Raw genomic sequence first — 14,857 nt, 5'->3', positions numbered from 1 at the left:
TGTACACAATAAAGATCAGCCCATTTGAGTTACATAAGTCTTGTGACATGGGCTGAGCTATTTGGGCAAAGTACCTGGGCCTATCAGGGGGCACAGGCCAGCCAAATAGGCCGCAAGTTTTCTTTTTGTGTGATGCAGATTCTCTATAGCATAGCATCTACCTTGGAGCTCAATATACACAATGTGGTGTGACCAAAAATCCCTCCAAGCATCCTATCCTCCTTGCAATAATGAGCAATGGCAGCCCTGATTATTGGTGATTAGCACTTTAGCAGGCTTAGTTGACACAAAGTAGAAATACAGCTGTAAGCTTAAATAATAGAGATGCGCTTTATTAAATAAAACCATAAACAAATAAAAACATCTCAAAAAGTTTCAAAACTCTACAGCAATACGGTCCAAAGAGAAGCTCTGATTGGTTTTTAGTGGTAAGTAGACATTACAAAGTTGACATTTAATTTTCAGAATGTCAACATGTGAAATGTCGACATTATCAGAATGTCAATATTATGGTTGGACTGTGTGAAGGGAAGGTTAGGCACTAGGGGGGGGGTTAAGGTTAGCCACTAGAGGGAAAGTTAGGCACTAGGGGGAGGTTAAGGTTAGCCACTAGAGGGAGAGTTAGGCACTAGGGGGAGGTTAAGGTTAGCCAATAGAGGGAGAGTTAGGCACTAGGGGGAGGTTAAGGTTAGCCAATAGAGGGAGAGTTAGGCACTAGGGGGAGGTTAAGGTTAGCCAATAGAAGGAGAGTTAGGCACTAGGGGAGGTTAAGGTTAGCCACTAGAGGGAGAGTTAGGCACTAGGGGGAGGTTAAGGTTAGCCAATAGAGGGAGAGTTAGGCACTAGGGGGAGGTTAAGGTTAGCCAATAGAGAGAGGGTTAGAGATTACGGGAAAAATACTTACTGGAACACTGGAGCAGCAGATGACTCTGCCGGGACTGACAATAACAACATGCCCGCCGGGACCTGGAAGCAGCTGCAGAGGATGTCGCTGCTGCCGGGAGAGGGTAAGTAACCGTTGGGCCACAAGGTTAGATAAATCGACATTATAACATGGCGATGTTTCATCAGTGTCTACATGATGAATTTAGGTATTATGACTGTCGACATATTATAACACACCCATTTTAGGAGCCGTTACATTTGCAGACAAATTGTACACACTGCTATTATTATAAGAATTGTTTTTTGTATTCAGCACACAAAAGCAAGCAGCCGTCTTGAAAGCAAATGTTTGGACAGCACATCACAATATAATGAACTGCTTGGGCTTTTCTGCTAGCACAGATCATAATGCCAACAAATTCTATAGGTCACATCCACAAATTAGAAAAATAACTATTTTGTATAACATTACTATACAAGTCAGGGACTTCCTACTACATTAAGTTCTGCAATAATTACAGGCAATAATGGTTACTTCCCCCTCTGCTGGTATATCCAATAACTGACATGATACAAATATATATCCTTCAGATATATGGTTAAAATGTCAAATAGTCGCAAACCTAGTCGTTTAGGTGGCGAGCTGAAAGAACAGATTTCACAATGATTCTTATCAGCCAATCACCGCCCACATGGGCTGATCTGGTCAACGGTTGAATGGATTTAGTGTATTTCCTCAACAAGAATAGATTTAAGTCATTTTAAACAGATTGGGAGGTCAAAGTTTCTGCAAAGTTTAGAAACCAATGATACACTTTAATGTTACCAATGGACCATGCGGGAACAACAGACACTGACCAGCACTATTCACCATTGTTTCTAATATAGAATGCATATAAAAGAGGTTACGAGACTTTTAGGACTGCATAATATGCACAGACATTTTTCACCTTAAATAATACCTAAAACGTCTAATAATGTTCTTAGGAGAATGAGGCCCCAACTTCTCAGCCTGGAGATAACATTGTCCTGTGCCTCGCGCCACATACATCAGATGCTCACTACTTGATGATTAACAGATTATTTCTGTAGCCCTTATACAAATGTCTTCATTTTTATCTGATGTGGATAATTCCCCCCTCCCAATTAGGAGATTCTGCTCATTATTTCTTGTGCAATACTCATGTATATCTTGGCCTGCAAAACAAAAATAGGTCTAGTTAGTCCTTAATAAGCCAATATGCCAAATACACCATTGCAGGCATTTTATGTGCCAGTTCTGCTGCAGTGCCCACCTCATTGCTCTCTGGATCAGACACCACCACGGGCTTGCCTAAGTCACAGGTTTCTCTAATGGTAATATGTAGAGGGATATCGCCTGAAATTCACAAAAGTCAAATATATGAGCTGATGGGACAGACCCGGGGTTCTTGGGTTCTGCCATTTATGTTGCCCAACTCTGTATATGGAGGAATATCTGCATTTATTTATATATTTATATAAAGTATTCATGATCATACAGAGTACTGTAACACTACCCTGGCTGTCTGAAATAAACAATTTATACATACATACATAAGCATGTATGCATGCCTGTATATTGCAATTCGAGCATTAGGAGTATCTCATTAATAGAAATATCTCATACATTTTTGCCAACTCTCCCCTCAGTAGCCATTACAGAGAATTAGATGGGCTAAATAGTGCAGAATTTACTTGCAATCAATCATCATAGTTCAATAAGCATGTGGGTATACCGCACTAATCTGGGCTCGGACGGGGGCTTCTTCCTGTCAAAGTTCATGCAGCTGCTAACAGCGGTTGGTTATGGGTTACAGTTTTCCTACCAAGAATATCCAGCCCCATGGAAGCAGCAAGTTGCCGTGCGCCATCTGCTCCAAAGATATGGCTCTCATGATTGCATTTCGGACAACGGAAAACACTCATGTTCTGCACTAAGCCAAGCACCTGACAAGCAGAAAGGGTATTCAGTTCCAGAAGTACTCATTAACACAGATAAGTTTCATACTCCCATGTAGCCTACATGATGTCTTTATGATCTAATAGTTGCAGCTGTAAGGAGCAAATTTACTGGGTTGCTGAAAAGGTCAACTAAATCTAAAATATAAGCAGATCTGACGTTCTCTTTACCATCCACAAGTGTGTGTAAAAGATTAAACAATACAATAAGAATTTAGATCACAATAGCTTTTGTCTCCCTAGTTGTTGTGGAACTACAGGTCCAAACATGATCTGCAACTTTGGAATTTAAAGCTTGGTTTGTGTTTTAGATGTATGGCACTGTAAGTAACCTTATCAACCTTGCAGTAAACTATTCTATTTCAGATCAGCGAGGAGCCCAGCAGCACTCAAACCCTCACTGATGGGTGCATAAGGTTTAAATGCCTATCCCATGATCACAGTATAAAAAAGAGCCAGTACCCACTCACTTAATTATTTCCCACCCCTCGTCATAATATACCTACCCACTTGATATGCACAATGAGGGGAGATGCATCAGGATTAGGAATATTTTATTTATTAACAATTATTTATATAGCACAGACATATCCCGCAGCACTTTTAGAGAGTATATTTGTCCATTCACATCAATCCCTGCCCCAGTGGAGATTTATAATCTATATTCCCTACTACCACATATACACTAGGGTTAATTTTTCGTCAGGAACCAACTAACCTACCAGTATATTTGGAGTGTGGGTGGAAACCGAAGTACCCAGAGAAAAACCACGCAAACATGGGGAGAACAGACAAACTCCACACAGTTAGAGCAGTGGTGGAAATCAAACTGAAGACCTCAGTACTGCAAGGCAGTGATGCTAACCATTACACCAACCGTACAGCCCATATGACAGAGGGTTAGAGAAAAAACATTAACTTAATATTTACTGTTTCTTTACTAAAACTAATCTTCTTATGTTAGTTCCTTGTTAGTTCCTAAACCTTTCCCATTGACTAAAAACCTTTCAAGGCAAAGAACACCCTAATAAAAACAAAAAATTTCCATAAAAGTCCAGACAGTTTTGGTTTTCTGCAATTATGTGTCAAGACCAATGGGAGCTACAGCTTTGCTTGTCCTACCCATAGAAAAGAAATATCCCCCAAAAATTAAAAGAAAAGTAATCTGAGTGGCCAAACAGCATCATATGATATAAATTATCCTAAAGGTATCCCTCCTTTGCTCAGCATGGAAAAGATCTTTAACTATTTAATTCAGGATAATGCTCTTCTAAGAAATACTACAGCAAGTTTCTGGATAAGAGCAATTATTTGATCCATGAGTATAATGTGTAACTTACAGGAACATTGACTTTCTGAAACATTTCAGCCCCTCTGCGAGCATCCAGCAATGCAATATCCTGAGGAGTTGAGACTATCACAGCCCCTGGGAAGATAAATCATTTAGTTACTGTGCTCCCACTCACTGACTGGAATGAGTTCTTGCTCCCACTGCCTCCTGCTGAGAACATGCAATGACCAACACAGTGGGCCAGGGGAGGGGGAAGTCACAATGGGCTTTTTAACCAAATGAGTACTTTAGTGGTACTGTAGAGAGAACATTTATACATGCCACTTCACCACTAAAGATCACTTCCTAAGTCAATTACACATTTTAACAACATTAAATGAATCGATTAGGCCGCTGGAGAACAATGAGTAGCAATAGGAAGACTTTCAAGCATTGCTACATGGCAGCCCTGTAACTTTTCTAACCTACATCTGCAGACAGATCTGCCCTGGTGCATCAGTGCAGGACAAGTAGTTCACCCGTGGATAAACTTATATAGCTAGATTAATACAACTGCATTTAGTAAATACTATAGTATAACAGGATGATAAATTAAACTCATTCCTGCCAGTGTAGACCTATGAATGGACATAACTGAATAGGGGGAATCATCAACTTAGTCACTCTAAGAGAAGTTAGAAAAGAATCTTCTTAGTTCATATCCTGAGTATATTTTTGTCTACTGACTAATCCAGACAGACACAGTGATTCAGATACTATTCTTTTAGTGTTATAGAATATGCTAATGGGTACTAATGAGCTAACTCCATACCAGAAATTGGGATGTTCTGAGAGATAGACAACTGCACATCTCCAGTTCCAGGTGGCATGTCTATAACAAGGTAATCCAACTCCCCCCAATCTACCTGTACCAAGACAAGAAACATTTCCATAGATTAAAACAAGTAAGTGCAGCAAAACCTTTTTGTCCGTGAATATCAGTGATGAAATAGGGTTTCTTTTTATTTTGTTGTGCATGTAACATTCACCTGTCTTAGTAATCGTTCGATCGCAGACATGACCATCAACCCTCTCCATACAATTGGAGCCGTCTCTTCCACCAGGAATCCCATGGACATGCTGGTATGGAAACACACAAAGGGATCAGCAGACTGACTATGTCACCCCACCAATGGAGCACAATTAGAGACTGTCTAGTCAGTTATTATCTGTGTATATAAAATAATACATCTCTGACTCAGTTTGTGTGTTTGTTTCTGCTAAGATCATACTGAGTGCATCTGTTCAGCAAATGTGTGGGTATGAATTATTGGCTGCTTATAGTGGCCAATGAATCACTGTGTTTATTGGTTTATGTGATGAACTAATGAAATGTGACTTGCTGCATAGGAGAGGGATTCAGAGATATGGAATAGGATCGGCTACCAAAAGTTTAAATATGATGGTTAGGCACCAAATTATTCACTCTTTTGTTACAAGACAAAGGAAAACTCTAAAGGAAAGTTGCTAACTTAGAGCTGACAGTGAAAAAAAAAAAGATTAAAAATGGGATGTATTCTCACCTTCCTCTACCACGTTATCTGACCCTCCAAAGAAGTAGAGAGAGAGAGAGAGATCACTTATTTGGAGATTACTGTCCTTCTCCTTTCATGCCTTTTCTATTTCCCATCTTTCCACTGATATAGCCCACTTTGTCCTTGGGATGAAGTTATGAGACCGGCGGCCGCGATGCCGCTGGTCTCAATCCCGACACTGAAAGTCACACACAGGACTTAAGATAAAAACCGATGCCTATCTTAAGTCCAACGCCGGAACACAGAAGGACGTAGTAAATCTGGGGCGCCCATAGTGCTAGCCGCAGGGTGGGGGTTAGGTTTAGATAGCATATCGGGGTTAGCGTTAGTTATTTGGGGGGAGAGGTTAGGGTTAGGCACTAAGGGGGGACGGTTAGGTTTAGGCACTAACGGGGAGGGTTAGGGTGCAGGATACCAACCATCGGGATGCCACTGTGTGTATTTTGATAGGAGGCATCCCGACAGCCGGCTTTTCATACCGTTTCCTTGTCCTATAGCTCAGAAGTTCCCAAACTCCACCATTACAGTCCAGGGTTTAAAGATATCCATGCTTAAGTCCAGATGGTTAAATCAAATTGACTGATGTACTAATTAAGTCAGCTGTGCTCAAGCATGGATAGCCTTAAAACCTGGACTGTAATGGTGGAGTTTGGGGAACTCTGACTTAATTAATACTTTCAGGGATGCCATCAACCTGAATCTACAGTCATCAAGTTCTGCTTGAAAACAACTAATGAAAAGTGAAAGAGAAAAATATGACACAACGTACATCACGCCACTGAGGAACTAACGTATGCTCTTTGGTAAGGTGTGTCTGTAATCTCATATAACATAAAGAAATAAACTGGTTGAAGAGAATGATGGTGCATTAGTTCGGACTGAAGCATTAGAGCCTTAGCGGCAAACTGCCAAAAGCCATATTTGTCAAACATGTGTACGTAAGTTCTTCCCGTATCCGAAAATGTTTTCTACCAATGTCCAGTTGTTAAGTTAATGAGTTTCTAAATAAAATGTATCAGTGTACTTGCATACTTGTCCAAATAGATTGTCAGGTCCATTGAGCCCAAGATTATTTAATAAACAAACATTTTGGGGTTGATTCCGAGTAGGATCCATCTGCGATCACTTTTCTATACGGCCGTAACAGCCAGTAGGCTTATGCTAATGCGAGAATCCGTCCGTGTATTCTAAACATCCAAGCTTCAGCATGCGGGATGCCATTCCGCCCCCCGTCTTTCCATCTGCAGCAGTCATCATTAGTATCTGGACATGAAAAACATCTGTCCATACAGGCGTCACACCTCCGTCCGCATGCTACTGAAGATGGCTGAAACGCCCACATGACATTCTCACTTGGTTGCTGCCCGGTTACCGCCCAGAAATGCCATTTTACGGAGATATGCAGTCGCAGATTTCTTTCTACAACGCATGCGCAGTATGTGGAAACCTGCAAAATGCATCGGCAAACCTAGCGTCTGACTCAAAATCAGCCCCCCATGTACAGAGCTGTATAATAATGTTATTAATAGGATGCTAACCTAACAATAATGTTAAACTTGAATCAGTAGGCATGTAATAAAGAGCAATCAACTAGTATTGTCATTCATCTCTAATTTATGTGCCATTTAACTAATTGATAATTGTCTCCTTTGATGATATGTGCATTTCTGTATAGTTTCAATAACCACTAATATTGGATATTACCAGTGGGGAATATTACCTAGAAGCTGCAGTCCCCTTAGTCAGATCTGTCACCTCAGTGAACCAGTTGCAGCCCGTGACTGCACTGTGACTGGCAGTGGCTTCCAACTAGAAACGCTACCTGCCATTCACACACAGGACAGGCAGCCTTAGGGGGAGGGGCTTACTCTCCCTGGGACTGCCAGTCCGGGCTGCAATTACCAGAGAACGTGCTTCCAGTGGGAAGCCCTTCCCAGCTTCTATGGGCTGCAGCCAATGCAGTCCCTAGAAGCTGGTGTTATGCGCATGCGCTGTCCCGTTAATACTTGTGTACATGCGCCAGTCCTGGTGCCTGCCAGATCCACTGCACAGACGCCGGGACCAGGCCGCCCGGCCTGGGACTACAGTGTATCTTCTGCATTACCCCCCATCTAAGAGGGTAGGAACCGCTGTTGCATATAACTGTATCAAATGTCTTGGTTTTGTGCTTTTGTACTTTGTTATTTCACATGTCAGACTGCTATGTGTTGCTTCAAGAAAAATATCTAAAGAAAAATACTCTTGGTCGGTGTTTTAGCACTTTGCAAGAAATGTTTATTTCCTCTAAAGCAATTTTAACTTATCCCATGAAAAACTGCGGCAGAAGTCACACTGACAATTAAACTATATGACAGAAAGTCACTCTGCACAGTTAAAACAATAGTTAAAATGCAAACTGAACAAAAACTGTGGAGCTTATTCAGATCCACTCGCTAGATGCGTTAGCTCGCACACTGCCTATGCAAATCTAGCGCACGCCTAGCTAGGTAGGCGATCGCACGGCAAGGCATTAGCACGCCCACTATGTCTTGGCGTGCGATCACTATGTGTATGCAGACGCCCACCAGACATTCACAAGACGCCCACTTGCACAGGTCATCTCCTGGACGTGCTTGACACCAATGGTACATCGAGCACCATCGGATGTGATTGCAGCGCTTGAGGTTGACTATACCCTGCCGCAAGCACTGCGATCACTTCAGAGTGAAATACAACCAAGTGACGTGCCCTATGATGCTGCCTTTCAATTATGCACGGCCCTGAAACGGCGTTGAGACACTCAGGCACCCTTCGTTCGCACCTCCACTCCCCCGTTTCTAGTGACCTGCCCCTGTCACCCCTGCCCCTGTCACCACCCACAAACGGCTTCTCCTGTCACTCATTCAGATGGTCTGTGCATGCTCAGCGAGCAAACGCTTCCTGATCTCTCACACGCACACTGCGATGCATACGCAGATTGCAAATATCGGCCAGCTACGAGCGATCGCATCTTAGTGAGCGGGTCTGACTCAGCTCCTGTATTCATAATTTGTAAAAAAAAAATTATTAATGTAATCAAACATTTACCAAACTATTAAGTGTCTTTTGATAGAAGAAACAGCATATATGTTTAAATGTGTATTACAGCTGTGATTCAGCAGAAAAATCAGCACCAGTGTTTTCAGAATTACATCTAGTGGACATCTAATTTAAAATAAGTTTTGTAAGTATATCTCTTTTATTAAGCTTTATTGACTAAGGGACTGATTCAGCAAAGCACATAAGTGCAATGCTGAACACAGAATCCAGATTATCCATGCAGCCCCTGCTATGCCTCTACTTGATTGACAGGCAGAGGCATTTAAAAGGCAGAGCGGGGGCGGCCGGCATTCCAGGAAACGCGGCCGTGTCGGCCCCATTTCCCGGGAGTGGCAACGGACGCAGTTTCAGGGCCTGGCAAGCTGGCCAGCCTGCATAAACTGAGACCTACTCAGCCGGCCAGCACCGTCCACCATCATGACCGATGGTCGTGATGGTTATCCCAGCCTGCGACCTTATGCTAAGATCGCAAATGCAGGAGAGGGTGTCAGACACCACCCACAGTATTTGCAATTTGCAAGGACGGAAATGAAAAGCTGCCTGCGTGCAACTGTGCAATTCCATCCTCAGCTGAATTAGCCCCTAAATTATGCAACTCCACACAAAGAATAACTGAAAGGGGAGGAACATGAAATTCACATTAACAACAATAGCTTCTAAAGAGTAGAATACCAAATATGCAAAGATTAAAAAAAAGAAGCATAGAAATAAATAAGGACAACATTTTATTATTATACCATCTACAATTTTTATAATAATTGATCTTTAAAAGAAATGCCACATAATGTGTTGCTAGAACATAGGGCTCGATTCAGACCCGCTCACTAGATGCGTATGCAAATTCGGCTAACTAACAGCAAGGCAGACGATCGCACAGCAAGGCATAAGCACATCCACTATGTCTTGGCGTGCGATCGCCCTGTGTAAGATGCCCACTTATAAACGTCATCTCCAGGAAGTGTATGCAACTATCGGGAGTGAACGGAGCGCTTGTGGTTGACCATACCCTACCGCAAGCACTTCAGTGTAAATCCAGCCAGGTGACTGACGCTGGGTCTTTATTATGCACGCCTCTGAAACGGCGTTGAGACGCTCAGGCACAGTTGCATTCGCACCTCCACTCGCCCGTTTTCACAGACCAACCCCTGTTACCACCCACAAACGGCTTCTCCTGTCACTCACTCAGCTGGGTAGTCTATGCGCAGTGAGCGAACGCTTCCCGATCGCTCAGACTGGTTTGCGCATGTGCATTCTATGCGATGCGTACGCATGTAAGCATTGGCAGTCTGCGTGCGAACGCTTCCTAGCGAGCGGGTCTGAATCAGGCCCATAGTGCTATGTAACAACTAGTAAGAGTAATAGGATTTGCACTAGAAGCGTATAAAATGTCTTACCATCGAATTCCATAGTTGTTAAGAGGGAGCATGAAGTTCTCTGGAAAAGCAAAATACATAGCATGATATAGTGTTGTCTACTGCCCTGACCAGTCTAGTGAAAGCACACAGCACATCATCACTCTCAAGCCCTGTTTATCATATTGGTCCTATATCCTTGTAAATTGTCCATTAGAAAGAATGTTACTAAAATCACTTACTGCTCGACACCTCTGGGTTTCCCTTGAGATTCATCATTCTAGGAATGGATGGTCCATACACATCAGCATCCAGAAGACCCACTGCATTTACCTTGATTTAAATATATATATATATATATATTTTATGTCCACTGTTATACTATGCAACTAACATATAATACAAACACAAGAGAGAAGTTTAAGTACATGCTTTTTACATAATGGCAAATTCAGGCGAATGTAAGTGTACACAATGATTATACATTTTATAGAACATCTTTTCCCAAGTGTCCTTTGTGTACGTCCCAGGGCTAACCACAATGGAGGAAGGATAGCTGGGCAATGTAGCATGAGCAGGCCAAATTCACAATGACTTATTTGGCACTGCTACTGCAGCTTCCTACACATTTATATATAAAGAATAAATTGTACTGTGTAACTAATGCTGGCCTTGTGATCTCTACCGGTGTTTATATGAGAACTCTGTTTGTACAATACAGAAACAATGGAGTGCTCCTGATTGCCATAGGAAGTTCCAGTGATGTCACCATGTCAGATCACCAGGGACTTCCCCAACAGCCAGCCCTTCATACTGCATGAAATAACTCTTATGAAAAGCAGTGCTAATAGATCAATGCTGACATGTATTTAGTAGTAACCATTACTAAGTAACAAATCCAGTTTATATTCACCTATTGACAATTAAAATAAAGCGGACCTATGCATGTCTCTAATGGAGGGGATCCCAACCACTGTCCTCAAAGTTTACTAACAGTCCAGGTTTTAAGGATAGCCATACCTGAGCACAGGAGACTTAGGGCCTGATTCAGAGCCACTCGTAAGCGGCCGCTCGTTCGTTCCGAGCGATGTTCACACATCTGCGCATGCGTATGGGTTTTAGTACGCATGTGCGAACCAGTCAGTGCGGTCAGAAATCGTGTGCTCGCAATATAGCGAATGCCTGCTAATTTGAGTGACAGGATGAGGCGTTTGTGGGTGGTAACAGGGGAAGGTGCTTGAAAACGGGGAGTGGAGATTCGAACGGGGTGTGCATAATTAACAAAGCAGCGTCATCGACCACATCACTTGGTTGTCTATTACCCTTTACTGCTCGCATGATTGCGGTAGGAAAATGCTACCACAAGAATAGCGAGTAGTTCATACGCCTTTCGATGCACTCGATTAATCTAATAAATAGCGGAGATGACGTATGATGCGAGCGGCCAGGGGGCGTTTTTTTCAAAATAGCAACCGCATGTTTTGTTCGCTCGTTCAGACATAGAGGCGTCAACAGACCGCAAGGAGCGAGCACTTAATTTAAATATCCGGCCCCTTTTTCAGAACGACCGTCCGCAAATAGCGAAAACACAAAGATCTCGCACCAACCGAATCTATTTATCTTTAGACTACCGTAATGTAATATGGGTTATATTCCCATACCCTAACACTTCATAAATATAGGTTCAAACAAGGTTATATTATATATGAAGGTGCTACCTGACAATCTTAGCATAATTGGACAAAAGCAGAGAAAAAAGAAAAGATCTCCGTCTGGTGCACTAAAGGGATCCCAGTAGTTAGTATCAATAACTAATATCCTTACTAAAACTTTTATTATTAACACTTAAAATTAGGTCCTAGAAAATAAAAGTCGAAATAATTAAAATGATAGAATAAGTATGTGTGATGTGTATATATATGTATGTATACACAAATACAAGTAGAAGGAAAAGTGGTGCTTAAAATAACATCTGTCGTTGGTCTGTTATACACATAGGTAATGTGGATCAGGATGCATATAATGTACTGATTGTCCTTTATTATCTTTATTTATTTCTTCAGTACACTAGATATCATAGGGAATACACTCCCAGGCACTGTTTGTGACAATATGCTGATTAGACTAGTAGCTTTTTATTAGCAGTTCATGTCTCCAACTACTGTAACAATGTAATAGATCTGAAAATTGTTAGTTGGTATCATTCACAGAGTGCAAAATGTGTCAGTTCTCACTTCTTCCCAAGAGTTTAACAATCACGTCTTGGTTCTATCTGTTATGGAGTCACTGTACTGCAGTAATATCTCTGCTTCCAGTTACCAACACATTCCCAGATATTGGCACCCCTTCGATGCTAGGGCAACTATTCTATCTGCGTATTCCTATTGTTACTGTTAAAATGCTTTGATAAAGCCATTCACTGGCGAAACGCGCGTCAGCACCACACGCTGCCGCTGGTCTCAGTAGCGCAATTGTATGCTACGATACACTGAACACATGTTTATGTTTTAGAATGGATGTATAAGTACTGCTTGTGGCTATACGTGGTAATGATAAACGGCACAATGCCAACATGAGATTATAATAACGTATGCACGGAGCCACTTTGGTGATTAGTAGTAGCGAGTAATACAGCCTGTACACGGAGCTAGATGGATAAGTGATAGTAGCTCTTGATATGCAATAATAGAATTTGTGAATTAACATCAATTAATATCTCACTATAAATATAGTAAGTTCCGAAGGGAACCTAAGTACATAACTGCAACGTGTATATGCATGAATTTAGTAACAATAGGAATACGCAGATAGAATAGTTGCCCTAGCATCGAAGGGGTGCCAATATCGGGGAATGTGTTGGTAACTGGAAGCAGAGATATTACTGCAGTACAGTGACTCCATAACAGATAGAACCAAGACGTGATTGTTAAACTCTTGGGAAGAAGTGAGAACTGACACATTTTGCACTCTGTGAATGATACCAACTAACAATTTTCAGATCTATTACATTGTTACAGTAGTTGGAGACATGAACTGCTAATAAAAAGCTACTAGTCTAATCAGCATATTGTCACAAACAGTGCCTGGGAGTGTATTCCCTATGATATCTAGTGTACTGAAGAAATAAATAAAGATAATAAAGGACAATCAGTACATTATATGCATTCTAATCCACATTACCTATGTGTATAACAGACCAACGACAGATGTTATTTTAAGCACCACTTTTCCTTCTACTTGTATTTATGTGTATACATACATATATATACACATCACACATACTTATTCTATCATTTTAATTATTTCGCCTTTTATTCTCTAGGACCTAATTTTAAGTGTTAATAATAAAAGTTTTATTAAGGATATTAGTTATTGATACTAACTACCGGGATCCCTTTAGTGCACCAGACGGAGATCTTTTCTTTTTTCTCTGCTTTCGTCCGCAAATAGTGTTCGGCTCTGAATCAGGCCCTTAATTAGTACCTCAGTTATTTTGATTTAACCATCTGTGCTTAAGCATGGATATCACTAAAACCAGGACTGTTAAGGTGCCTTGAGGACAGAGGTTGGGAATCACTGCTCTAGTGACTTCTAAAAGGTTTCACAGGATAAACATATACATTGTAAAAATCTAATACTGGGACTACTACAGACACAGCTGGATTAGAGGATCGCAGGCATGTTAAGATACTTTTTTACTTTATCTCACATAATTTCACCCAGAACTAGGGAGGCCAATCCCGGGATCGGCGGGACCCCAGGAATGTGGCCTAAAAATGGCCGGGATTGCATCCCAGGATTGAAAGCCTCCTATCCCGATATTGGCCATAAATGTTATTTTTTTAAATGCCGGGCAGTGCTGAGTACCTCCAGCAGAGTGCTCAGACACTGCCTGGCTCCCCCAGGGTGGCCTGGCACTGCGCAGCATGAGGACAGAGGTCATGCAGCACAGCCCGATGCCAGCTGGACTGCCCACGTGACCCATTGCTATACAGCACACAGACAACAACAGAACTCCCGTGTAAGTCATTGTGGGGGCTTGGTGGGGGACATTTTATTTTTTAACCAGGTCAATCCTGGGTATCCCAGGATTGAGTTTTTTTCAATCCCGGGATTGGCCTCCCTACCCAGAACTAAGTATTGCGCTTAGGTGGATATATACTTTGTAGAAGGCAATAAAAATGTGAAAAACTAACCATGGCTGTAAGCTTCTAAGTAGTCAATAGAGGAATGAGCTGAGATGCAAGAGCTCTGACCACTACCCAATGATACTTAACTCATACCTCGCAGTTTTGTCTCTGTAGCAGAATGTAGCTGTGAATGAGCACCTACAGGCATATGTATATACACAGACAACATCGGCGGCACTTGAGTAAACAATCTGGATGCAAATACAGGCAAGTATACCAACATTTCGAAGCTTTAATGCTTCATCAGGGATGAACTATATATACACATACATACACAAATACAGTCAAGTGCATAAATATTGGGACATTGACAGAATTCTCATATTTTGGCCTCTATTCACCACCACAATGGCTTTGAAATGAAACAATCAAGATGTGCTTTAACTGCAGACTTTCAGATTTAATTTGAGGGTAATTACATCCAAATCAGGTGAACGGTGTAGGAATTACAACGGTTTCTATATGTGCCTCACACATTTTAAGGGGCCAAAAGTAATGGGACTATCA

At 41.7% G+C, this 14,857-nt stretch overlaps 1 protein-coding gene across 2 annotated transcripts in view; it reads right to left on the bottom strand.

The window, feature by feature from the left end:
* Positions 1–309: 309 nt before the first annotated feature.
* Positions 310–14,857, bottom strand: part of NUBPL (NUBP iron-sulfur cluster assembly factor, mitochondrial) — a 38,331-nt gene continuing 23,783 nt past the window's right edge. The window contains exons 4-11 of one of the 2 annotated variants that reach the window (XM_088456614.1): positions 10,403–10,493; positions 10,203–10,242; positions 5,185–5,275; positions 4,968–5,061; positions 4,206–4,291; positions 2,733–2,853; positions 2,181–2,263; positions 310–2,082 (exon numbers count right to left, since the gene is read on the bottom strand). In XM_088456614.1, the coding sequence (XP_088312740.1) occupies positions 2,032–2,082; positions 2,181–2,263; positions 2,733–2,853; positions 4,206–4,291; positions 4,968–5,061; positions 5,185–5,275; positions 10,203–10,242; positions 10,403–10,493 (657 nt within the window). In that variant the 3' untranslated portion in view covers positions 310–2,031. The remainder of the gene's footprint in view (positions 2,083–2,180; positions 2,264–2,732; positions 2,854–4,205; positions 4,292–4,967; positions 5,062–5,184; positions 5,276–10,202; positions 10,243–10,402; positions 10,494–14,857) is intronic. The other variant, XM_088456613.1, reaches the window with a different exon arrangement.

The sequence above is a fragment of the Taudactylus pleione genome, unplaced genomic scaffold (assembly GCF_031769625.1).
Source record: "Taudactylus pleione unplaced genomic scaffold, aTauple2 ptg000707l, whole genome shotgun sequence".
Lineage (NCBI taxonomy): Eukaryota > Metazoa > Chordata > Amphibia > Anura > Myobatrachidae > Taudactylus > Taudactylus pleione.
The sequence above is the reverse complement of the archived record's forward strand: the minus strand, read 5'-3'. Positions and strand labels throughout refer to the sequence as shown.